Here is a 26,257-nt window from a genome sequence, read left to right as displayed (position 1 = left end):
CTTTGTCCTCATGCTTCTAGGTAGCCAAAAAAAAAAAAATTCCAAAAAAAGGAGAAAAATAGAATTTTTTATTTTTTATGAAGTAGGCAAACCTCAGGTTCAAGTTCGTAGAAAGAGTTAACAAGCACACCATCTGCCTTATTTAGCCACTTCAATTGTGCCACAACCATCTCCAAATAAGCCGGGTACAGCCCGGCCCCGAGCATAAATACGGCAAGTCCTTGGGTTCAAGAACGGGCAATCCGGGCACCACAAAAGGGCTCATCTTGACCGGCACCTTGACCTGATCCTCCCTTGTGTGTCCATACACCACATTCACGGCACATGGTTGTGCGAAGAATGCAGCAGAGGATACTCCGTGCCGCCTTGCCACTTCACCTGCCCAAGGAAGGAACACATCATACACTAAAACCCTGACCGGCCGACCCTCGGTCGACTCAGACCGGATTAGGTTGTCTAGTGTCTCTAAGTCGGTGATCTCGAGCCGGGCCAAGTAATCCATGACAGAGTTGATCTGTGATATTCATATCTTCTTGTTAATTTTCATATGTTCTTGTTAATTTTTCTTGAATTAAATTAATTATCATATTGATTTGGAGCTAATTTATATCTCAAAGTTGTAATACAATATGGTAGCAGGAAAAGAAAAGAAGAGAATCTTTGCAAAAAAAAACACCTATGTTACAATTAATTTTGCAACAACTAGTTACAAACTGCAGTTCATGAATTTCAAACAATTGGTTACAATGTGTTTTTTTAGAAAAGTCCCTATAAAAATGAATTTGCTAGGGACGCATCCATTTTTCTAATAATACTTGTGAACTTGAGGGGTCAAACGAAAATTATTTTTTCTGTTTTTCAGTTCCATTTTTCTTTCAAGTTTTAACACATAATAGTACACCTATTAGATTAAAAATAATAATAAAATAAATAATTAAGCCAAAGGCCGCATGACCTCTTCAATTAAAAACCTCATCCGATTGAATGTATCTAACCAATTTTAATTCTAACAGAACGCGATTCATTCCCCTTGGTTCGTTGTCAATTATTTCTATGGTCTTGACTAATAAGCGATAGTACCGAATTATCTTGATTGAATATTCAAATCTTGTACAATTGAAATGAAATACGCTTAAGAAGTCTCGACCTGGGTCGCCATCAGTAAAGAGATGAGGTTGAATTGGGAATGGTCGTGGAAACTAAAGAGAAGAAGATTAAAGACGGGCAATTAGTAAGAAGGAGCGAAGAGACTGACTCTTCCCGGGGCCATTGAACCTACTCAGAAATTCATTTAATACCTCTTCTAGAAGGCGATTAACTCTTCCAGGCTTCCCCTTGGTTAGGATGAATTTTCTATGGTCGCGACTAATAAGCGATAATACCAAATTTCTATGGTCGTGACTAATACCTCTTCCCCTTGGTTAGGATGAATTTTCTATGGTCAAAGTCTTCTCCACACCACTTCTTCTCAGAACTCAAAATTCTGGTGCTCTTTACTCTACACACATTTCTCACATTCACCACTCAGATCTAAGGTTCTTTCCTAATAGTCTCTTCAAAGAAATCTACAGAGCAAAATGGCTGGGTGTTTGATAACCTCTGTGCTCTCTCTAGCCACCAATTTGCTCCCCTCAATTAGAGCCTCTGTGCAGGCTCCTTCTTCCTCTTCCTCAAATTATAATAACTCCAAAAGGGGGCGTGCTCGAGATTTTGAGGAGGATCTGAAGAGGCTGATGCGAACTCTGGAGTGGATCAAGGCCACACTGTACGATGCTGAGGAGAGGGAGATCAGAGACCGTTCTGTAAAGCTATGGCTCAAGGAGCTGAAGAAGGTTGCTTATGATGCCGAGGATGTGCTCAGCGAGTACCGGTATGAGGTCACCCGTGTCCAACTAGAGGCAAGAAAGGCTTCTGAAGCTTCAGGTTCTCACAAGACAAAGAAGATGGAGGTTAGTACCTCGTGCATTATCTTACTCGTGCTAGTGTTATTATTCTTGTTGTGTGGTACTAAAACTTAATAGAGGTTGCTTCAATTTTTTATATATTTTTTAGCTCGGTGAAAATAGGGTCGACCAGATACGGATCCGGATAATTCTTTGATAAGAGAAATAGTATCCGGATACAGATAGGGCTGGCAATAAGTTGGCTCGGTCCAAGCTAGAAGTATCCGGATACGGATAGGGTTGACAATGAGCTGGCTTGGTCCAAGGTAGACCAAGCTCATAGCTCGCTAATTTTAACAATGAGCGAGTCATGAGCGAGCCAACATTCGGATTCAAGCTGAAAAAGTGGCTCGTGGCTCATTTGTTTTGATAACAAGCTGAGCCGAGCCAGCTGGCAAAAGCTCGTGAACCAAAAGTCCAAATGTAAATAATGTAATATAAAGTTAACTACCATAAATTAAAGTTTGTAATTAAATTCATATGTACTAAAATACTAAATCTCCAAATTTGTACCAACATAGTTTTCAAAATAATTCATGCATACTAAATTTGCATAAATTCATATTTGGACCGAATTGGCTTTGCTAACTTCTGAGCGCCCTAGTAACAATGAGCTAGCTCGATCCATTAACGAACGAGTTATAAACAAATGAATTAAAATGCAAAGTCATAAACGGTTTCTTACCACCCCTAGGGATAGAGGTGCAGTCCACGAACTAGGGATAGAGGATGCTTAAACGAAGCACCCCTACCCCTAGATACAGATAGAGAGGTGCGGTCCACGAACTTTCTTGCTACCCTAGACAGAATCGGATATCCGTATCTGAATCAAATTTTCCAACCCATTCTATCTCCGATATCTTACTACGCGACGCTTAGAAATTGGAAAAAGCTTACATATTAACCATATTTATTTTCCGTTATGATTGTGGGACTAAAGCTATATCTGAAGCATCCGGACAACAGACGTAGCCAGCGCATCTATTTCTCTGCTTTATGAGGCTCGTACTTCGAGCAAGGCTTTGACTAGCTTGAAGTCTTTGACTCATTTATTTAATTTTAGACGAAAAGGCTGTTGCTGCCATATATAATTTTAAAGGCAGTTAGCCATCTAGCTTCGCTTTGAATATATATATATTTTTTATATAAATTTCTGTTAATAATTGTCTCCATTTTAAATCCAGCCGGCATTCAATTATATCTTTGATTTTAATTTGATATTTCCATAAATTTTAATTACAAATTTAAATAAACTAACTTAAGTTATTCATTCATTTTCATATTTGAATTTTGTTAATTAATATTTGTATCTTAAAGTTTAAATAATTCAATTATCCGTCAATTATTTGTTTCATATCCATATTCAAATTCGTATTCGTAAATTATCTACTCCGTATCTGTTTAAGACAGATTTGGTTTTGAATTTTGATATCCGTTTATTATCTGTATCCGTATTCGTAGCCGCTCATTATCCGACGGATGCAGATATGGTATCAGCATTATCCGCTTTGAACCCACTCCGTTTTCACCCCTATTAATCCACCGGAATGTATGGTCACTTGTTATATTATCAGCTTTTCCAATCTAACCAGAGTGGTGACATAATATAATAAATTTCCAATCTAATTATCATTTTTAAGTTAACAAATTATGAATTTTGGCATACTTATATAATATATACATTTCTTTGTGGACAGTACATTGTGCAAATTCCTAATGGCATGGTTGATCGGCTTAAAAAAATAAGAAGTCGATTTGATGAAATAGCAAAGGATCGTAAGGCTCTTAAATTAAAGAAGAGTGATGGGCCAAGGCGTCCGAACAATAAACTTTTACGACCCCCAACGGGTCACATGGTAGATGAGGCAAGCATTTTTGGGAGAGATGCTGAAATAAAGGAGGTCATCGATTTCTTACTATCTGAAAAAGAAAAGCCCTTTTCGGTCATTTCAATTATTGGAAAAGGTGGTCTCGGAAAAACCACCATTGCCAAACTGGTCTACAAAGAGATGAGGGTAACCCGGTGCTTTGATTTATGTGGGTGGGTATGTGTCTCTGAAGAATTTGATGTTGGGAGACTCACTAAAGCAATCATTGAATCAGTCACCGAAATAAATTACGGTTTGAGTGAGTTGAGTTCATTACAAGAGAAGTTTGCACAAATTGTGAAGGGAAAAACAATAGTGCTTGTTTTAGATGATGTGTGGAACGAGAATCAAAGTCTTTGGGACTCGTTGAGGGTTCCTTTTAAAGAAGCAAAGCTGGTCAGAATTCTCGTGACAACTAGAAATAAAAAGGTTGCAGATGTCATGCAAACAACGACCTGTTTTAGGCCAACTAACATGCCTGAAGATTCGTGCTGGCAGTTGTTTCAACATTATGCATTTTGTGGTACAAGTGATACTATGCCACCACACTTGGTAAATATGGGAAAGGATATTATGAGGAAGTGTGGTGGGTTGCCATTGGCCGTGAAGTCGATTGCAAGCCTCCTTATGCAGGAAACAGATGAAGAAAAGTGGATAGAGATTCTAGAAAATGATCTTTGGGAGTCCTATCCATCAAATGATGTATTCTCAGCACTTCAGATCAGTTATGCTCATCTACCTGCCCACCTTAAGCCGTGTTTTTTATTGTGCTCAATGTACCCAAAAGATTACTTATTAGAAAAGATGCATTTGATAGAGTTATGGATCTCTCATGGCTACATTGAGCCCAAGGGCAAAAGAAGAATCATAGAAATTGGTGTTGAATATTACGAGGAGTTAAAACAGAGGTCCTTTGTTGATTATTTTTCAAGGGGATTTAAAGAAAGTTGTAAGTTGCATGATATAATCCATGATCTTGCTCGACTTAATTCTGAGAATGAACATTATTCGGTGGAGATCAATCAACCACTTGATATTCAAAAGGAAAACGTTCCGCAAGAAGCATGTCATTTATATGTAGGTGGTTTCTCTGGATATGTTAATCAAGTTCTCCAACAAAATCTGATGGGTTTAAGAACCCTTTCTATCAATACGAGACACTCCAGAAATTTTCAAATATGTAACCTCACAGAATTTAAAGCACTCAGGGTATTGGAATTGAAAGGGGATTATTTGACAAGAATTCCTGATTCCATTTCCGAGTTGAAACATCTAGCCTATCTTGGTATTAAGTCTTTCAATCTCAAAACATTGCCATTATCCATTGTCCTCCTTTACAATCTACAGGCTTTTATTCTTGATTGCCGTGACCTTAAATATCTACCTGAAGGTATTGGTTCACTTTGTAATTTACGGAGATTAATTATTGAATCATGTTTTCCAATAAATTATTTCCCGCATGGGCTTGTTAATTTTTCAGCAATAAAGACAATGAAAGCATGGTTGAAAGTTAGAAATGTAGCTTGGTTAAAGGATATGACGGACCTTGAAGGAAATCTCACTATTTGTGGAGTGAGTAGTTTAAAAGATGCCCAGCGTGCTAACATGAGAAATAAGTGCAAACTTGAAGCTTTGCATATAAACTGTGATCCTAATTCCAAGTGTAGGTGGGTTGACCCTGTGAAATCAATGCTGGGAATATTCCTCAATCCAGAAATAAGTGTCCATGATGCCGATTTTTCTTGGTTAGAATCCCTCCAGCCACATCCTAACCTCAAAAAACTTGGAGTGGAATCTTATTCTTCTGCCACAATGCCAGGATGGATGTGTGATCCATGTTCCTTGCAATCAATTCAAGAAATCTTGTTAGATAGCTGTGACAAGATTCAATCACTTCCATTCAACAATCTTCACACTCTCAAGCACCTCATCGTTCATAATTGTCATGGTTTCCGAGTTCTACAGCTAGAGCAGCTGTCCTCCCAGCTTGAGAAATTGGAGATTTCTCATTGTCCCTACCTTGAGTTGATTACTGGATTAGGGAATCTGGATATGTTGGTTACACTGAAAACTTCCTGGTGTGAAGTCCTGAAATCAATAACAATGGATGGACTACAGTTGGTGGAATCTACTGAGCCAATTGGTGATTCGTCTCATGGAAAGCCACATATCGGCCAACAGAGCATTTCAACACTTACAAGGTTGGAAATTCATCACTGTAAATTGCTTTTTGTTCTGCCAGATGGATTGATTCCATCAGTTGAGACTGCCCTGACAGAGCCATGCATCCCTTATGTCCATGTTTCTTCCTGTGGTTGCACTAACATTGAAATTGGGGATAATAAATCAAATCAGGTTCATAAATTTTCTTACTATTGTAATTATTATTATTTTAATATTTAGATTTTAGACCACTAAACTTTTTTGCTTTTATGTAACCATAAGCCTTGGTAAGATTTGTTGATTAATCAAGCTGTAAAATTACTTGTTTTGACAAATAAACATTTCATATTTATATTACTTGTTTGTTGCTGCTACAAAATTAAGCTCTTGTCCAACTTTTTTTGCAGCTTTCTATTCGATGATGTCTTCCTTGGGGCTTTGGCCCACAAGGAACATTTAGGAGTCCCCCTCGATAGGTAATACACAAATAATTTCCTTTTTTCATGGGGATTCATTTTCATTGATTTTTTTTTTCTATACTTCATTTTTTCTTCAAATATTCACCTCGATCTTAAAGAATGATTAAGCAAGCCAACAGTCAATTTTTGTATTACCCAATATTTTGTCGTTATCCTTATCTCAACTATTTTTTTTCTTTAGCCAATATATCTGTGTTATGTATGGTAATTGGCAGTATTAATTAAAATGAATCTTTTGAAGGAACAAAACCTACTAATAAGCCAATCCTTTTGAGTGGAAAACAAATATTTGGTCCCGTTTTTGTGATCGCACTCCAAAATTTCCGCATCTTATTAATAGCATTGTCGATCTCAGTCATAATGACTTCTCAAGTTTGTAGTTTTGGCTGTACCATTTCTACATTTTTACAAAACAACCCCTACCACGAAAGATATTACACAATTTAGAACAAGTTGCCTATCCTACGGAGGCAACATATATAGCAATGTTATCAGAACCGGACCGGACATCAACCCGGTAAAGCTCCGGTTTAATGGTTCACTGGTCAGACCGATGGTTCAACCGGTTTGACTGCTGATTTTTTAAATACTTACATATTTATTTATAAGATATAATTATTATTATAAATAATTATGTTTTATGTAATAAAATTTCCAATATACATATTAACAATGTACTATAAAAGTAAATTTATATATTAGAAATAATTATTTTTTATTAGAAAATAATATATCTAGCTCAAATATAGAACTTATTGTTAGAATTAGTAAAATAATTAAATAAAATATTATGAAATCTTTTTTTCATCGAAGAAATTTTATATTTTATACTTCATAAATAAATTGAATAACTACATAGAAATTATTTAGTTTTTGTGATCAAGTGAACCCCTAATGATCCATATTAGAATTAATATTTAGTTTATAAAAAAAATAATATTGCAACAAATGTTGAATTATTCTTAAACACATAATTGTTTACAAAAGTATATTACAAAATATAAATGACTACACAAAGTTAGCCACAGAATAATACACATTATATTCAACTTTTTCTCTTAAAAAGTTGTTCCATTTTCTCTTCAAAAGTTGTTTTCTTTCCATTCAAAATTGAAAATAGTCACATGACAACAATGGACAAAAAACTAATATAAAACCGGTTTTTTTTACTTTTACTCCGGTTTTTTATATAAAACCAACCGGTTTAATTAAATATATCCGGTTCTATTGCATATCCGGTCCAAATAGCGAACCAAACCGTAAACCTGTCCGGTTCTGGTTTATTCCGGTCGAACCGGCCGGTCCGGTCCGGTTTTGATAACAGTGATATATAGGCCAATCACAACAATCAAATTGGAAAAGAAAAGGAAAATAATCTAATCCTACATATGGTAAGGAGGCTCCTCAAATATCTTTTAGTAACAATTAGTGCTAATCAAATGAGATTGTCTGTTTCTATGATTTTTTCCAAGATGTAGCGTATATTAGTGTTATATACTTTTATCAATATATCTGTTGACGGCATTTGCCGTCAGCTATAAAATATAAATATAAATATATATATATATATTAGTGTTATATATTGAAATAGCTGGTGCTTTACCAAATTACATTTGTTTCCATATAAAAACATTTTCAAATAAAATTATTTCATTTTTTTTCCAATAAAAATATTTGATTCCACTTAAAACCATTTTTTTTCCATCTTTTATGAGATGTCTGTCTAGCTTTCTTTCAAATAAAGATTACGAAATTCTTTCAAATTAAAATTTGTTCTCCAAATATTCTAAGAAAATATTGCTACTTGGGTGACAAAATCATTTGGGCTTTACCTATATGAGATTTCAATTAATATAGGCAGGACAATCCGAGATTTTTATTTTTACCCAAAAAAATATATATTTTATTATAAATAACCACAGTTAGCATAGAAAATGTATATTTTAAGAAAATATTACAAAATAACCGTGGTTATTTATAATAAAATATATTTTTTTTTGGGTAAAAATAAAAATCTCGGCAGGACAATAGATAGCCTGCCATGAGATTTTAATTATGTAGACAAAACCTAAAATTTTATCGGTTCTTCTAAACAAAATGTAAATATTTTCGGTTCTTTTAGTTATGGAATATATATATATAGAGTTAGGCTGGGGTGCTATGGATAGCATAGTGGCCTCCCGTGCTACGGCTCAATATTCGAGTTTTCAAAATCCAAACGGTCGATCCGAACCGTTCATCTTATTCTCCATATTAATATCTGCTTGGAGATCAAATTTTATAATTTTCTGAATTTTTTTACTATTTATTAAGCCACTTTGAAAATCGCTAATCCAACGGTTTTACTGTTTTGTGCAGCCACCGTTGGATCAACAATTTTGTAAAATACTTAATAAATAGTAAAAAAATTCAAAAAAATGTAAAATTTGGTCTCCAAGCAGATATTAATATGGAGAATAAGATGAACGGTTCGGATCGACCGTTTGAATTTTGAAAACTCGAATATTGAGCCGTAGCATAGAGGCCTCTATGCTATCCATAGCACCCCAGCCTAACTCATATATATATATATATAGAGGAGGGATCAAGTTACAACATTTTTTAAGTTACAACAAGTTACAACAAGCATTATTTACATTTTCAAAGTCCAAATCGTCGATCCAAACCGTTAGATGTGATCTCTACAATAAAATGTGCTTAGAGACCAAATTTTACATTTTTTAGATTTTTTTTTACTATTTATTAAGATGGGTACAAAATTCAATGATATGAATTTGACTAGTTTTTGTACCCACCTTAATAAATAGTAAAAAAATTCCGAAAAATGTAAAATTTGGTCTCCAAGCACATTTTATTGTAAAGATCACATCTAATGGTTTGGATCGACGATTTGGACTTTGAAAATATAAATAATGCTTGTTGTAACTTGTTGTAACTCAAAAAATGTTGTAACTTGATCCCTCCTCGTATATATATATATTTTTGTAGTATGAGGTATTTTGGGTTCCTTCTGTTAAAGCAAATTTTCTATACAATTAATCCATTACCCTGTATTAATTTTAATATTAATTTATAAATAAAAATACTGTATTTATGTATACCTGCTATATATATAATCTCTTGAGCCCAGTCCATCAACACGCTTTCAGAATTTACTCATTATGATTTTGGAGCAAAGATCTTCTGTGATTTAATCTTTACAAAAGAAATATGTTGCGGGTGAAATGTACAGAGAAACCGCGGGTCAAAAAGTTAATCACTACATAGATCTTGTACGATACCGTCATAGGAAACTAAAAATTGATCATACGGATGAAATCTAGGCTGGAGCTTTCCGGATTCTGTTATAAACAGAGACGTCATACCCGTTACCATTTTGGTGTACTACTGCCTGGCAATAAGCCCGAGGTCCAGTCACCTATAAGTAAAGCATCGGTGTTAATACTAAATTTATCTAAAATTTCAATTTTAACTTAATTTTCTATGTGTTCTTTCTTCATGTGTTCTGGTTTCAAGAATCATATTTCGTTGCGGGAGAAACAAATCTCAAATCTCAGCATGAGTGGCCTAGGAAAATATGAAGACTGCATATGCCAGCCAGAGGTAAGAAATAATATCCTCTTATTTCTTTGTATTTAAAAAAAAGACAATTTTATGCCAGAGTTAGCAGATAAAATTGCCAATATTTCTTTTCGTGATTGATCTCCAAATAACGGACTGATCTGGCTATAATGATTGTCCCTTTTCGATTTTGGACTCTTTTTGAGGTAGTAATATTGTAAATTTTCTGGGATTTGATTTGGCCTTTGACCCACCTATGGATGTTGTTTTAATCGAATTAATCCATTTTTACAGAGGTTGCTTGGTCGATATATTTCTTGGGGCTTTCATTTAGTTCTCTACACTTTTTAAGTAACGTCTCAACATAAATAAATTAGCATAAATGCTAAGCGCAATCCAATTCATTTATGGTTTGAGTAAACGATATTGCATAAAATTAATTTTAGATTGAATGTTTTCTTTCACAATATCAACATTTATGTATGAAAATTTCCATAATCATCAAGCTAGATTTTACAATATAAAATCATTTTTTTTTAGCCTTTACATTATCATATATACGAACCATGCACGGGCGTCACCAGTTTGAATGGAAATGCACTTAAACCGGATTAGGCATTAGGCATTATACTGGTACATGAGTGCCTATTTGTTTTTCCACTTCATTGGTCTTTTGGTAAATAGTATATAATTTCTGAAAAACTGACTGTGAAATCACTTCCTAAACAGGCAGCACATGTGGGCCATGCAACTGGATCAACAGGGAACTGGCGTCCTGAGCAGATTGTCAGTAGAAGAATCAAAGTATGGTGGCCTATTGACAAATCGTAAGTTTCAAATTATAAAGCTATTCATTTTTCTTTTTGGGGTTGCAAGTATTTGTTGGGTTTGGTTAAGTTTGTTGTTAATGAGTTCAATGATGTTCTCTGCTATAGGTACTACAATGGTTTTATTCAGAAGTGCTACCATTCTGAGAAGACGTACTCGGTAATGTAGCTCTTTCTCTGAATATTTTCTGTGGAAATATTTCCACAAATATTTTCTGAAACTGTCTGGCACAAAAGTAAATGCCACCACTTCCTATTCTGATAATTTTTGGTCAATTTGCTTTTTCTTGTCTTACTAAAGTATTTTTTTTTTCTGCATATTTCTTACACTAGGTTACGATGATAGCGATTTTGAGTTCCAATTTTCTAGAAGGATGAGGTTTGGGAACTATTAGAGGTGATATTGGTGGCTTTTTAGTACTATTATCTTGCAGTGTTTGGTCCACATCAAGGATTTCTGTACCAGATAATATCTGAACAAATTTGCTTTAACCTAGTTGGTCCACATTAAGGATTTCAGGCAGAAAAAGATGATCATGTACGGGATGTTTTTTTTTCAAGGATCGAATGACAGCGAGCATAACCCCACAGTCCCTCTTGCCGGGATAAATCAAGCTATTAGGCATAGGAGTAAGAAAAAACTCCCAATAAGAAATCCACGGAAAGTCCCAATAGCTTCAAAAAAGAGTAAAAAAAAGGCGCACTCATACACCGGAGGAGAAAGTTACTTATCGATCTTCCCTATGTTCTCTCCCCATTGAATCCAAGGAAAGGCTTACAAAAGACCTTAGAATTGCCTTACACCTTAGGACTGGATATCCTCATTTCTATCCCCCTCTTGGAAAAGGGCGAAGGAGCGAGCCTGAACGCGAGTTCATTCACTCAAAGCCCTGCCAGAGGGGGCCTAGTTCTAAAACTTCTTTCTTATCCATTTCATTACCTTCTTTTCTCTCCCCTACTACCTACAGCCTTCTAGTGCACCGCCCTCTTCCAGAACTTTAATCCCCCACGGGAACAGGGTTCCCGCTCCAGGCGGTTCTGTACCAGATAATATCAGAACAAATTTGCTTTAACCGTTGGTCCACATTAAGGATTTCTGTACCATATAATACCAGAACAAATTTGCTTTAACCCAATTGGTCCACATCAATGATTTCTGTACCAGATAATACCAGAACAAATTTGCTTTAACCGTTGGTCCACGTCAAGGATTTCTGTTCCAGATAATACCAGAACAAATTTGCTTTAACCGAGTTGGTCCACATCAAGGATTTCTGTACCAGATAATTCCAGAACAAATTTGCTTTAACCGAGTAATGTGTTGAATGTCAGTTTTCATAGTGCAAGAAGTATTATATTAAATGTGTACTTAACTAGATGGAACTTCTATAAGATAAAAGAAATTTATTCTAAAGAATATCATGTTTACTGTTCTCTTTACTTAACTATGCAAATCAAATTTTCTTTTTAGGAGGTAGACGAAGATGCTACACCTTGAAAAATCGCAAGTCTTTATACGACAGTATCAAGAAAATCGAAGTAAGCCAACGAAAGGAGCAAGAAAATAAGTGGAGTAGAGGTCATCTTTCAAGTCTTAAAAAAAATGGTGCATCAAATAATTTTGAGTCGAATTGTAAATAAAATTGTACTTGTATGTACACATTTTAAGAATATTTTTTTAAATAGAACTGATTTTAATCTTTTTAATCGATCTTAGGATCGGTGGAGTCTTGTTTTATAGCTTCCCCACGTATAGTGATTGTTCTGTTAAATATTTTAAAAACAATTCTATTTAAAAAAAAATCCATTTTAAGTGATAGGTTTTTTTTTTTTTTTTTAATCTTGTTTGGAACTAAATGGCTTAACATCGGTTAGATGATGCAAATGGATAACAACAGATACTCAAAATGTTGAGATGTCAGATACAATCAGGTTGAATATCAAAACAAAATAAAATATAAATTTTTTAATTTTGAAATAATCAGAACATGTAGTCTTAGGTTGTGGGAATCTGAATAATTATAAAAGAATGCATCGTACATCTTTTATGCAAAATGTAAATTAGCTTTCTATAATTGACAGAAAAAAAATATTTATATGATATTAAAACTATACAAACTAGAAAAAAGAATATACAATTACAAACTTTTCTAAGATATTTTATTTTTTAATAGAACCAATTTTAAATATTTTAACAGAACAAGCACCATTGATTTTGTTTTTACAAAAAACAACTCCACCGATCAGTGAAGCTATTTACTATTGATTTTTGTGGTAATTAATGGTCAAATTGTATATATAGGTCATAAAATGGCTCCACTGATCCAGCAGATCAGTGGAGCAACATCTTTGTGCCTCCATCGCTCCATATGATGGTGGAGTCATTTTTTTGTAAAATCTAAATTAATGGTACTTGTTTCGTTAAAAATATTAAATTTGATTCTAGTTGTTTTAAAAAAAAAATCCTTTTCTAATGGCTACAGTTTTCTATGTTGTACTTTAATAGAATGAAAGAAAAACCCTTATTTCAGTATTAATCTTGATTAAAGAAATTGAAATGTTTGGAAGAGAGATGCAAAACACCAACCACAATACAACAACAACAATAAATAATAATAGTAGTAATAATACAAATAGATAATTAAATAAGGAGGGTATTTTCATACTAGTAAGTTAAGAATTTTATTACTTGCACATATTGAAATGACTACATTTCACATCGATTATTTAGACTTTAAAAATATAAATATAAATTGATTCGCGGATTGCAATGTAACATAGACTCACTCTTTTTATTTTTTAGTAAAAGTCGGTTCTTTGTCCCCATATTTGTAAAGGCAATTAAATGTTACTCGACATGGGAAAATTGGCAGGAAAAGTTGACTGTTTTTTTGTAACCTTATATAAATCGATCATTCATATTGTTAAGGTTAAATGTTAATACTATTTTTATTGCATTGAATCAATAAAATAATAATCAATATGTTAAAAAACCATGTTATACCTTCGTTTGGTTCTGGCCTTGTAGGTATAGTCACAAGATTCGTAAATTAAATATGAATAATTTTTTTTTTACATGACGAACTGAATGTCGAATTATTTGGTTGATCGAACTTTAACCGAATTAAATCTGAATAATTCGTGAAATTTGCGAATTTCTCTCGAATTTTTTCCATAACATTTTGTTTTTATTTTATTTTTTATTTTTTGCTATCTTGCGGGATTAAGACCTCTGGTCCGAATAATTCTGAACCATTCCCGAATTATACCCGAATTACAAATTTTTGACCTCGCCGAACCGAATCCAAATAATTCATTTGTCACTATGCTTGTAACTATTAATTTTACCTAAGGTAACTCAATTTTTGAGTTTAAATCCGGACCGTTCAATATGTTCTTGGCCCGATACTATAGGACCCGTGCATTCCAACTCGGCCGGGATTGATCTAAATTCTGATCAGACGGTCCCTATCCAAACTCAAAATTTGAGTTACCTCAGGGACCTAAACTCCGCCTTCTAGGCACCATTGCTCAGCGTCTCCTCGCCAAGAGAAAAAAAGGTAGAAAACATAATAAAAAAATGAAAGCGCTCTCCTTCTCTCACTTGTCCTTTCCTTCTCCTACTCTCCGATCAAAAATTAACATTGCACGCTTCTACTGCGCCTCTCCGATAACGCCCAGTAGATTTCTCTCCATTTCAAGCACTAGAGGTCTATATACTCGTTTCCAGCCATCACTCCTCTCTGTCACGAGCAAGACCATGTCCAGCTCCAGCTCCAGCCAATGCTCCTTTTCGCAGGAAACCACTTCAACTGAAAGTGGAGAGGCTTCTCGTGCTTTCAATTGCTTGGATGGGATCCGTACTCTTGCTGAATCCGGACGATTTAAGGTCTCTTTGACATTATAATTGATTTAATTTGCGGGCTGTTATGATATATTGAGAGAAATTGGGTTAATTTTGGAGATAAAGAGAGATTTTTGTGAAACCGAATTGCCGAAATCGGTGAAAACTTTAGACCTTGAGATTCTTTTATCAGGCATTCGTTTTAATCATATATGCGGTAACAGTGGCAGAGAAAGAAGGGTTTGGACTTTGGAGGCACATTGTAAAATTTATGCAAATTTTGAATTTATTTGGCAACAAGTTAACCATAAACCTTGGCTGAAACCACTTCAACTGATAGTGGGAAGGCTTCTTGTGCTTTCAATTGCTTGGATGGGATCTGTATTCTTGCTGAATCTGGACGATTTAAGGTCTCTTTGACATTATAATTGATTTAATTCGTGCACTGTTATGATATATTGAGAGAAATTGGGTTAATTTTAGTGATCTGGGAGAATTTAGGGAGGATAGGAAAGAGAGATTTTTGTGAAATCAAATTGCCTAAATCGGTGAAAACTTTTGATATAGACTGATAAAGGGGTAAATTGTTCCAAAAAGATTAAGAAGGGTTAACTTTGACATTTCAGTTTTTGCTTTTCAGTGTTTAGTAAAAAACATACAATGTAATATCTTGAATTTTTAATTTAGACAGTAATGGTTTTTCCTACCTCATGATGTAGTAACTTTACTTGCTGAATTTTTCTCACATCCTGAGAGAGCTAACTTAATATTTTAGGAATTTTGCCCCAAACATTTATCTGATAATTTCGCTTGCTGATATTGACTTGGTAGTAGAGAAGCTAGCAGCAAGAGGGGCTAAAATGGTAATTATAAGCAATTCATCTAGAAGAGCAGTTGTTATAGATGATAAGCTTAAATCTCTCGGGTTCGACCCGTCTCTATTCCTTGGTGCTATTACCAGTGGAGAACTAACCCATCAATTTCTTTTGAGGTATAATAATATATTATTTCATATAGGTCAGTACGAAAATTTACCTTTCGTTAGATCTAGCTCTTAATGTTTAATTATAATAATAAGAATAAATTAGGAGAGATGATTCCTGGTTTGCTGCTATGGGAAGAAGATGCATCCACATGACATGGAATGATCGAGGGGCAATATCTCTTGAGGTAGTCTAAATTGGTTGTATTCTATATTAATCTTCCTATGTTAGCTTAACATATGTAATAATGTGAACTTTTGCAAATGCTTTCATGTGTTAATTATTCATAGGGTTTAGGTTTAGATGTGCTGAGTTTATCCTGGCGCATGGCACTGAAGCACTAGGTTTACCATCTGGTGGTTCAGAACCTATGGATTTGGAGGGTCTTGAGCAGATTTTAGAACTATGTGCAAAGAGACAAAAACCGATACCTATGTTGGTTGCTAATCCAGATTATGTCACGGTCGAAGCACGTAACTTGCGTGTGATGCCTGGTGCTTTACTGTTATTCTATTATTTCTTTTGGCTATGCCATATAATATAGTATAATACTAATCAGAGTGAGGCTACGGTACTATGCATAGCGCACAACCTTACATACCATTGCTCCATATATCTGTTTTCAGATTTTAAATGGTTGATCAAAACCGCTCAACATGATCTCCATATTAAAATGTATTTGGTGATTAAATTTATATTTTTTTATATTTTTTATACTTTTTTTAGATAGGTAGAAAATCACTAAATTTTAATTGTCTAGAATCTTGAGTACGAATCCTCTGAGGTAACAAAATATTTGAGTTTAGATCTGGACCGTCTGATTAGAATCCGGGTCAATCCGGCCCGGGATGGAATGCACGGGCCCCTTTAATAAAGCAGATTGGACGGTCCGAATCTAAACTCAAAATTTCTATTACCTCAGGGATATGAATTCTAGAATCTTTAGATCAAGTAATTTCCTAGCTGTCTAAAAAAATAGTAAAAAAAAATTCTGAAAAATTTAAAATTTGGTCTTCAAGTTCATTTTCATATGGAGGTCATGCTGAGCTGTTCGGATCGACCGTTTGGACTTTGAAAATGGAGATATGGAGCCATAGTACAGGCTGGTGTGCACTATGCATTGTACCGTAGCTTCACTCGTACTAACAAATAAGGTGATTGGCATTGGTCAGGTACTCTAGGGGCTAAGTATGAGAAACTGGGCGGAGAAGTGAGATGGATGGGAAAGCCTCATAAGGTATTATACTTGTGTTCTACCCGTGTTTCATTTTGGGTTCTCATACATATCTTTTGTTTCATTTTAGGTGATATATGAATCAGCAATAGGGTTAACAGGTATTGACCCGAAGGAATGCATAACAGTAGGTGATTCTCTGCACCATGACATAAAAGGATCAAATAGAGCAAACATTCAATCAGCATTTATCACTGGAGGCATACATGCTGATGAATTGGGTCTTGGTTCTTTTGGTGAAACGGCCAGACCTGATGCCGTGCATTCTCTATGTACCAAGTTTGATGACTATCCCAACTTTGTTTTGCCTTCTTTTACATGGTATAATTAATGAATTAAATTTCCTTTGAGTAGAGAGCATATTGGATTTATAATTTTATATATTTGCTTGTCACTGGCAGCGAAGAACATTTTACAAAATATTTTGAAAATGAGGTTAGGTATTCGTGTTTAAATACATGTTTTTGTGATTATTGTCATAAAATACACCTGAATACATGTTTTTGACGGTAACCTTAATTGAACAATTTTAAATCAGTCTAGCCACAATCACAAAATAGGCAACACTTCTTTTTTATGAAATATATGCTTTATATATTGAGAAATGCTTGTTTGTCCTTGGTCATTTTCTTCACAGACATTGAAAAGCTGATTCAATACCAAATATGAACAAGATACAAACATGAAAGATCCTTATCATCAATTGATAGTATTATAGTCCTTGTACTATTATGGTTTTATTTTATTTTTCTTTGAATAACTTTTGGTTTTGTTGACTTTTGAAAGATCCTTATCATGAAACCGTCAGCACTACTGTCATCATATAAGTACCTAATATCATAATTAATGTGGATATTTTTTTTTTATAGATTTAGGAGCTAAAGACAAGTTGCCAAAAAATAATATCTTTTACTTAATTACTGACTTTGTCCTCATGCTTCTAGGTAGCAAATTTTTTTTTTTTTTTTTTTCCAAAATAAGGAGAAAAATAGAAGTATTTTTTTTTTTTTTTTTTATGAAGTAGGCAAACCTCAGGTTCAAGTTCATAGAAAGAGTTAACAAGCAAATCATCTGCCTTATTTAGTCACTTGAATAGTGCCACAACCATCTCCAAATAAGCCAGGTACGGCCCGGCCCCGAGCATAAATACGGAAAATCCTGGGGTTCAAGAACGGGCAATCCGGGCACTACATAAGGGCTCGTCTTGACCGGCACCTTGACCTGATCCTCCCATGTGTGTCCATACACCACGTTCACGGCACATGGTTGTGTGAAGAATGCAGCAGAGGATACTCTGTGCCGCCTTGCCACTTCACCTGCCCAAGGAAGGAATGCATCATACACTAAAACCTTGACCGGCCGACCCTCGGTCGACTCAGACCGGAGTAGGTTGTCTAGTGTCTCTGAGCCAGTGATCTTGAGCCGGGCCAAGTAATCCGTGACAGAGTTGATCTGTGATATTCATATCTCCTTGTTAATTTTTCTTGAATTAAATTAATTATCATATTGATTTGGAGCTAATTTATATGTCAAAGCTGTAATACAATATGGTAGCAGGAAAAGAAAAGAAGAGAATCTTTGCAAAAAGCACCTATATATGGTACAATTTTGCAACAACTAGTTACAAACTGCAGTTCATGAATTTCAAACAATTAGTTACAATGTGTATTTTTAGAAAAGTCCCTATAAAAATGAATTTGCTAGGGACGCATCCATTTTTCGAATAATACTTGTGAACTTGAGGGGTCAAACGAAAATTATTTTTTCTGTTTTTCAGTTCCATTTTTCTTTCAAGTTTTAACACATAATAGTACACCTATTAGATTAAAAAATAATAATAAAATAAATAATTAAGCCAAAGGCCGCATGACCTCTTCAATTAAAAACCTCATCCGATTGAATGTATCTAACCAATTTTAATTCTACCAGAACGCGATTCATTCCCCTTGGTTCGCTGTCAATTATTTCTATGGTCTTGACTAATAAGCGATAGTACCGAATTATCTTGATTGAATATTCAAATCTTGTACAATTGAAATGAAATACGCTTAAGAAGTCTCGACCTGGGTCGCCATCAGTAAAGAGATGAGGTTGAATTGGGAATGGTCGTGGAAACTAAAGAGAAGAAGATTAAAGACGGGCAATTAGTAAGAAGGAGCGAAGAGACTGACTCTTCCAGGGGCCATTGAACCTACTCAGAAATTCATTTAATACCTCTTCTAGAAGGCGATTAACTCTTCCAGGCTTCCCCTTGGTTAGGATGAATTTTCTATGGTCGCGACTAATAAGCGATAATACCAAATTTCTATGGTCGTGACTAATACCTCTTCCCCTTGGTTAGGATGAATTTTCTATGGTCAAAGTCTTCTCCACACCACTTCTTCTCAGAACTCAAAATTCTGGTGCTCATTACTCTACACACATTTCTCACATTCACCACTCAGATCTAAGGTTCTTTCAAAATAGTCTCTTCAAAGAAATCTACAAAGCAAAATGGCAGGGTGTTTGATAACCTCTGTGCTCTCTCTAGCCACCAATTTGCTCCACTCAATTAGAGTCTCTGTGCAGGCTCCTTCTTCCTCTTCCTCAAATTCTAATAACTCCAAAAGGGGGCGTGCTCGAGCTTTGAAGGATCTGAAGAGGCTGATGCGAACTCTGAAGCGGATAAAGCCCACACTGTACGATGCTGAGGAGAGGGAGATCAGAGACAGTTCTGTAAAGCTATGGCTCAAGGAGCTGAAGAAGGTCGCTTATGATGCCGAGGATTTGCTCGGCGAGTACCGGTATGAGATCATCCATGTCAAACTAGAGGCAAGAAAGGCTTCTGAAGCTTCGGGTTCTCACAAGAGAAAGAAGATGGAGGTTAGTACCTCGTGCATATAGATATTAAAAATTATCTTACTCGTGCTAGTGTTATTATTCTTGTTGTGTGGTACTAAAACTTAATAGAGGATGCTTCAATTTTTTATATATTTTTTAGCTGGGTGAAAACAGGGTCGACCGGATACGGATCCGGATAATTCTTTGATAAGAGAAATAGTATCCGGATACGGATAGAGCTGGCAATAAGTTGGCTCGGTCCAAGCTAGAAGTATCCGGATACGGATAGGGCTGGCAATGAGCTGGCTCGGTCCAAGCTAGACCAAGCTCATAGCTCGCTAATTTTAACAATGAGCGAGTCATGAGCGAGCCAACATTCGGATTCAAGCTGAAAAAGTGGCTCGTGGCTCATTTGTTTTGATAACAAGCTGAGCCGAGCCAGCTGGCAAAAGCTCGTGAACCAAAAGTCCAAATGTAAATAATGTAATATAAAGTTAACTACCATAAATTAAAGTTTGTAATTAAATTCATACGTACTAAAAATACTAAATCTCCAAATTTGTACCAACATAGTTTTCAAAATAATTCATGCGTACTAAATTCACATAAATTCATATTTGGACTGAGTTGGCTTTGCTAACTTGTGAGCGAGCTAGAAACAATGAGCTAGCTTGGTCCATTAACAAATGAGTTATAAACAAATGAATTAAAATGCAAAGTCATAAACAGTCCACGAGTTTTCTTACCACCCCTAGGGATAGAGGTGCGATCCACGAACTTTCTTGCTACCCCTAGATAGGGGATAGAGGATGCTTAAACGAACCACCCCTACCCTAGATACAGATAGAGGTGCGGTCCACGAACTTTCTTGCTACCCTAGACAGAGATAGAGAATGCTTAAACGAACCGGATATCCGTATCTGAATCAAATTTTCCAACCCATTCTATCTCCGATATCTTACTACGCGACGCTTAGAAATCGGAAAAAGCTTACATATTAACCATATTTATTTTCCGTTATGATTGTGGGACTAAAGCTATATCTGAAGCATCCGGACAACAGACCTAGCCAGCGCATCTATTTCGCTGCTTTATGAGGCTCGTACTTCGAGCAAGGTTTTGACTAGCTTGAAGTCTTTGACTCATTTATTTAATTTTAGACGAAAAGGCTGTTGCTGCCGTATATAATTATAAAGGCAGTTAGCCATCTAGCTTCGCTTTGAATATATATATATATTTTTTATATAAATTTCTGTTAATAATTGTCTCCATTTTAAATCCAGCCGGCATTCAATTATATCTTTGATTTTAATTTGATATTTCCATAAATTTTAATTACAAATTTAAATAAACTAACTTAAGTTATTCATTCATTTTCATATTTGAATTTTGTTAATTAATATTTGTATCTTAAAGTTTAAATAATTCAATTATCCGTCAATTATTTGTTTCATATCCGTATTCAAATCCGTATTCGTAAATTATCTGCTCCGTATCCGTTTAAGACAGATTTGGTTTTGAATTTTGATATCAGTTTATTATCTGTATCCGTATTCGTATCCGATCATTATCCGACGGATGCAGATATGGTATCAGCATTATCCGCTCTGAACCCGCTCCGTTTTCATCCCTATTAATCCACCGGAATGTATGGTCACTTGTTATATTATCAGCTTTTCCAATCTAACATCAGAGTGGTGACATAATATAATAAATTTCCTATCTAATTATCATTTTTAAGTTAACAAATTATGAATTTTGGCGTACTTATATAATATATACATTTCTTTTTGGACAGTACATTGTGCAAATTCCTAATGGCATGGTTGATCGGCTTAAAAAAATAAGAAGTCGATTTGATGAAATAGCAAAGGATCGTGAGGCTCTTAAATTAAAGAAGAGTGATGGGCCAAGGCGTTCGAACAATAAACTTTCACGACCCCCAACGGGTCACATGGTAGATGAGGCAAGCATTTTTGGGAGAGATGCTGAAATAAAGGAGGTCATCGATTTCTTACTATCAAAAAAAGAAAAGCCCTTTTCGGTCATTTCAATTATTGGAAAAGGTGGTCTCGGAAAAACCACCATTGCCCAACTAGTCTACAAAGATGAGAGGGTAACCCGGTGCTTTGATTTATTTGGGTGGGTATGTGTCTCTGAAGAATTTGATGTTAGGAGACTCACTAACGCAATCATTGAATCAGTCACCAAAAAAATTTGCGGTTTGAGTGAGTTGAGTTCATTACAAGAGAAGCTTGCACAAACTGTGAAGGGAAAAACAATAGTGCTTGTTTTAGATGACGTGTGGAACGAGAATCAAAGTCTTTGGGACTCGATAAGGGTTCCTTTTAAAGAAGCAAAGCTGGTCAGAATTCTCGTGACAACTAGAAATCAAAAGGTTGCAGATGTCATGCAAACAACGACCTGTTTTAGGCCAACTAATATGCCTGAAGATTCGTGCTGGCAGTTGTTTCGACATTTTGCATTTCTTGGTACAAGTGACACTATGCCACCGCACTTGGTAAATATGGGAAAGGATATTATGAGGAAGTGTGGTGGGCTGCCATTGGCCGTGAAGTCGATTGCAAGCCTCCTTAGGTATCAAACAGATGAAGAAAGGTGGATAGAGATTTTAGAGAATGATCTTTGGGAGTCCTATCCATCAAATGATGTATTCTCAGCAATTCAGATCAGTTATGCTCATCTACCTGCCCACCTTAAGCCCTGTTTTTTATTTTGCTCAATGTATCCAAAAGATTACTTATTAGAAAAGATGGATTTGATAGAGTTATGGATCTCTCATGGCTACATTGAGTCCAAGGGCAAAAGAAGAATCACAGAAATTGGTGTTGAATATTATGAGGAGTTAAAACAGAGGTCCTTTGTTGATGATTTTTCAAGTGGATCTGAAGAACGTTGTAAGTTGCACGATATAATCCATGATCTTGCTCGACTTAATTCTGAGAATGAACATTATTCGGTGGAGATCAATCAACCACTTGATATACAAAAGGAAAACGTTCCGGAAGAAGCACGTCATTTATATGTAAGTGGTTTATCTGGAAATCAAGTTCTCCAACAAAATCTGATGGGTTTAAGGACCCTTTCTATCTATACGAGATACTCCAGAAATTTTCAAATATGTAACCTCACAAAATTTAAAGCACTCAGGGTATTGGAATTGCAAGAGAATAATTTGACAAGAATTCCTGATTCCATTTCCGAGTTGAAACATTTAGCCTATCTTGATATTAAGTCTTCCAATCTTAAAACATTGCCATTATCCATTGGCCTCCTTTACAACCTACAGACTTTAATTCTTGATTGCTATAACCTTGAATATCTACCTGAAAGTATTGGTTCACTTAGTAACTTACGGAGATTAATTATTAAAGCAAAAAATCCAATAAATTATCTCCCGCATGGGCTTGTTAATTTTCCAGCCATAAAGACAATGAAAGCAATGGTGAAAGTTACAAATGTAGCTTGGTTAAAGGATATGACGGACCTTGAAGGAAATCTCATTATTTATGGAGTGAGTAATTTAAAAGATGCCCAGCATGCTAACATGAGAAATAAGTGCAAACTTGAAGCTTTGCATATAAACTGTAATCCATATTCCAAGGGTGATTGGGTTGACCCTGCGAAATCAATGCTGAAAATAACCCTCAAACCAGGAATAAGTGTCCATGATGCCAATTTTTCTTGGTTAGAATCCCTCCAGCCACATCCTAACCTCAAAAAACTTGTAGTAGGATCTTATTCTTCTGCCACAGTGCCGGGATGGATGTGTGATCCATGTTCCTTGCAATCAATTCAAAAAATCTCGTTATATAACTGTGACAAGATTAAATCTCTTCCATTCAACAATCTTCACACTCTCAAGCACCTCGTTGTTAGTCGTTGTCATGGTTTCCGAGTTCTACAGCTAGAGCAGCTGTCCTCCCAGCTTGAGAAATTGGAGATTTCTGGTTGTGACTGCCTTGAGTTGATTACTGGACTAGGGAATCTGGATATGTTGGCAACACTGAAAATTTTCTGGTGTAAAGTTCTGAAATCAATAACAATGGATAGACTAAAGTTGGTGGAATCTACTGAGCCAATTGGTGATTCCTCTCATGGAAAGCCACATTTCAGCCGACAGAGCATTTCAACACTTACAAGGTTGGAAATCTTGTTATATAACTGTGACAAGATTCAATCTCTTCCATTCAACAATCTTCACACTCTCAAGCACCTCGTCGTTCGTAAATGTGATGGTTTCCGAGTTCTACAGCTAGAGCAGCTGTCCTCCCAGCTTGACATATTGAACATTTCTGATTGTCGCTGCCTTGAGTTGATTACTGGACTAGGGAATCTGGATAAGTTGGCGACACTGAAAATTTCCAGGTGTAAAGTCCTGAAATCAATAACAATGGATGGACAACAGTTGGTGGAATCTACTGAGCCAATTGGTGATTCCTCTCATGGAAAGCCACATATCGGCCGACAGAACATTTCAACACTTACAAGGTTGGAAATCAAAGACTGTAAATTGCTTTGTGTTTTGCCAGATGGATTGATTCCATCAATTTAGACTACCCTGACAGAGCCATTCATCACTTATGTCCGTGTTCTTCACTGCGGTTGCACTGACATTGAAATTGGGGATCTACAATAAATCAAATCAGGTTCATAAATTTTTCTATTATTATAATTTTTATTATTTTAATATTTAAATTTTAGACCACTAAACTTTTTTGCTTTTATGTAACCATAAGCCTTGGTAGGATTTGTTGACTAATCAAGCTGCAAAATTACTGGTTTCGACAAATAAACATTTTATATTTATATTACTTGTTTGTTGTTGCTACAAAATTAAGCTCTTGTCCAACTTTTTTTGCAGTGTTCTACCACAAGGAAAATTTAGGAGTCCCCTCGAAGACCCTCGATAGAAATAAATTTACTATTTGATTTATTATATGTTTTGTAATACACAGAAATAATTTCCTTTTCTAATGGGAATTCATTTTCATTGATTTTTTTTTCTATACATATTTTTTTTTCTTCAAATCACCTCTTAAAGAACGATTAAACAAGCCAACAGTCAATTTTTGCATTACTCAATTTTTTGTCGTTATCCTTATCTCAACTATTTTTTTGTATTCAAATATCTTTCAGACTATCAATATTTCTGTTGATAGCATTTGCCGTAAACTATAAAGAAAAATATATATATTAGTGTTATATATTGAAATAGCTGGTTCTTTACCAAATTACATTTGTTTCCATATAAAAATATTTTCAAATAAAATTATTTCAATTTTTTTTCCAATAAAAACATTTGATTCCACATAAAACCATTTTTTCCATCTTTTACGAAATGTCTGTCTAGCTTTCTTTCAAATAAAGATTATGAAATTATTTCAAATTAAAATTTGTTCGCCAAATATTCTAAGAAAATATTGCTACAACGTTTCTATTGGGTGACAAAATCATTGTGAGTCCAACATCTTCCCTTGGGGAAAAATGATTGCAATATTTTTGTTTTGTGCTTTACAATTGTCAATTAATATTAACATGAGCCTTTTCAAGGAAGAAAACCTATGAAGATGACCATTTTCAATGAAGAAAACAAAAAAGTATACACTGTCAAGTATAAGAACACAAAATTAACAAAGTTTTGTGATTCCTTGGATGGACGCCAACAGTTTTTAACTCAAAACACTACAACTTAATATAGGCAGGACAATAGATAGCTTGCCATGATATTTTAATTATGTAGACAAAACCTAAAATTTATCGGTTCTTCTATACGAACTGTAAATTATTTTCGGTTCTTTTAGTTAGGGAATATATATATTTTTTGTAGTATGAGGTATTTTTGCCGATTTTTTAAAAATACCCATTAAAAAAATGAATTTAATAAAAATAACCAGATCTCAACTGAAATTTTAAAAATACCCAAATCGCGGATTTTTTCCGCGAATCATAATTTTTATTCCGGGCAGCAGAAAAAATTCGGGGCCCGAAAAAAAAAAAAATTATTTTTTATTCCGAGCGCGGATATTTTCCTCGGCCCGGATTATTAAATATATATATTTTTTTTTTAGAGTTTGGAGAAAAAAAAATATTGTTTTTTTGGCCCAACTTTGCACCTCTGGTTAAGACATCAGAACACCTTCAAAAATCATGAAATTTTACCGACATGCATTCTTAACTTCATAGAATAAGACTGTAAAGTTTCATACAAAATCTCAAAACAGATCGTGAGATATCGGTTCTCAAAAATTGCCCGAACTGCTGAAGGAGTGCTCTGAGCCCAACTTTGCACCTATGATTAACATAGCAAAACACCTTCAAAAATCATAAAAATTTACCGACATGCATTTTTGACTTCATAAAACAAGACTGTGAAGTTTCATACAAAATCTCAAAACAGATCGTGAGATATCGGCTCTCAAAAATTGCCCGAACTGCTGAAGGAGTGCTTCTGAGCCCAACTTTGCACCTCTGATTAACATACCAAAACACCTTCAAAAATCATGAAAATTTA

The 26,257-nt window shown here is 35.0% G+C and overlaps 2 protein-coding genes and 1 pseudogene across 5 annotated transcripts; all 3 read left to right on the top strand.

Annotated features, from left to right (window-relative positions):
- Window positions 1-1,516: 1,516 nt before the first annotated feature.
- Window positions 1,517-12,548, top strand: LOC144548105 (putative disease resistance protein RGA3). Of its 3 annotated transcripts, none has more exons than XM_078296801.1 (8): window positions 1,517-1,949; window positions 3,641-6,166; window positions 6,382-6,450; window positions 9,970-10,056; window positions 10,744-10,841; window positions 10,950-11,001; window positions 11,175-11,238; window positions 12,313-12,548. In XM_078296801.1, exons 1-3 carry the CDS (start codon window positions 1,578-1,580, stop codon window positions 6,394-6,396), a joined length of 2,913 nt encoding a protein of 970 aa, XP_078152927.1. In that variant the 5' UTR covers window positions 1,517-1,577; the 3' UTR covers window positions 6,397-6,450; window positions 9,970-10,056; window positions 10,744-10,841; window positions 10,950-11,001; window positions 11,175-11,238; window positions 12,313-12,548. The 3 variants fall into 3 exon arrangements, with proteins under 3 accessions (XP_078152927.1, XP_078152928.1, XP_078152926.1); XM_078296802.1 differs by having other exon boundaries at window positions 11,175-11,247; XM_078296800.1 differs by having other exon boundaries at window positions 11,175-12,548.
- A 1,873-nt stretch (window positions 12,549-14,421) lies between these two features.
- LOC144547807 (uncharacterized) lies at window positions 14,422-18,341 on the top strand (annotated as a pseudogene). Its single transcript, XR_013509154.1, has 7 exons — window positions 14,422-14,730; window positions 15,456-15,676; window positions 15,774-15,855; window positions 15,959-16,162; window positions 16,841-16,905; window positions 16,973-17,223; window positions 17,927-18,341. The product of XR_013509154.1 is annotated as an uncharacterized LOC144547807 (transcript).
- A 709-nt stretch (window positions 18,342-19,050) lies between these two features.
- Window positions 19,051-24,740, top strand: LOC144548103 (putative disease resistance protein RGA3). Its single transcript, XM_078296798.1, has 3 exons — window positions 19,051-19,764; window positions 21,521-24,392; window positions 24,608-24,740. The coding sequence occupies exons 1-2, from the start codon at window positions 19,396-19,398 to the stop codon at window positions 24,296-24,298; spliced, it is 3,147 nt and encodes a 1,048-aa protein (XP_078152924.1). The 5' UTR covers window positions 19,051-19,395; the 3' UTR covers window positions 24,299-24,392; window positions 24,608-24,740.
- The last annotated feature ends 1,517 nt before the right edge of the window (window positions 24,741-26,257 follow it).

This window comes from Carex rostrata, chromosome 32, assembly GCF_964058835.1.
Source record: "Carex rostrata chromosome 32, lpCarRost1.2, whole genome shotgun sequence".
Taxonomy (NCBI): Eukaryota; Viridiplantae; Streptophyta; class Magnoliopsida; order Poales; family Cyperaceae; genus Carex; species Carex rostrata.
Note: the sequence above shows the minus strand (reverse complement) of the source record. Positions and strands in the feature narration are given on the sequence as shown.

Excerpts from the sequence above, each read along its gene's own strand:
- LOC144548105 (XM_078296801.1), top strand. The coding sequence starts at position 1,578 with ATGGCTGGGTGTTTGATAACCTCTGTGCTCTCTCTAGCCACCAATTTG. Across the intron at positions 1,950-3,640 it reads ACAAGACAAAGAAGATGGAG|TACATTGTGCAAATTCCTAA; the intron begins GTTAGTACCTCG and ends CTTTGTGGACAG.
- LOC144548103 (XM_078296798.1), top strand. The coding sequence starts at position 19,396 with ATGGCAGGGTGTTTGATAACCTCTGTGCTCTCTCTAGCCACCAATTTG. Across the intron at positions 19,765-21,520 it reads ACAAGAGAAAGAAGATGGAG|TACATTGTGCAAATTCCTAA; the intron begins GTTAGTACCTCG and ends CTTTTTGGACAG.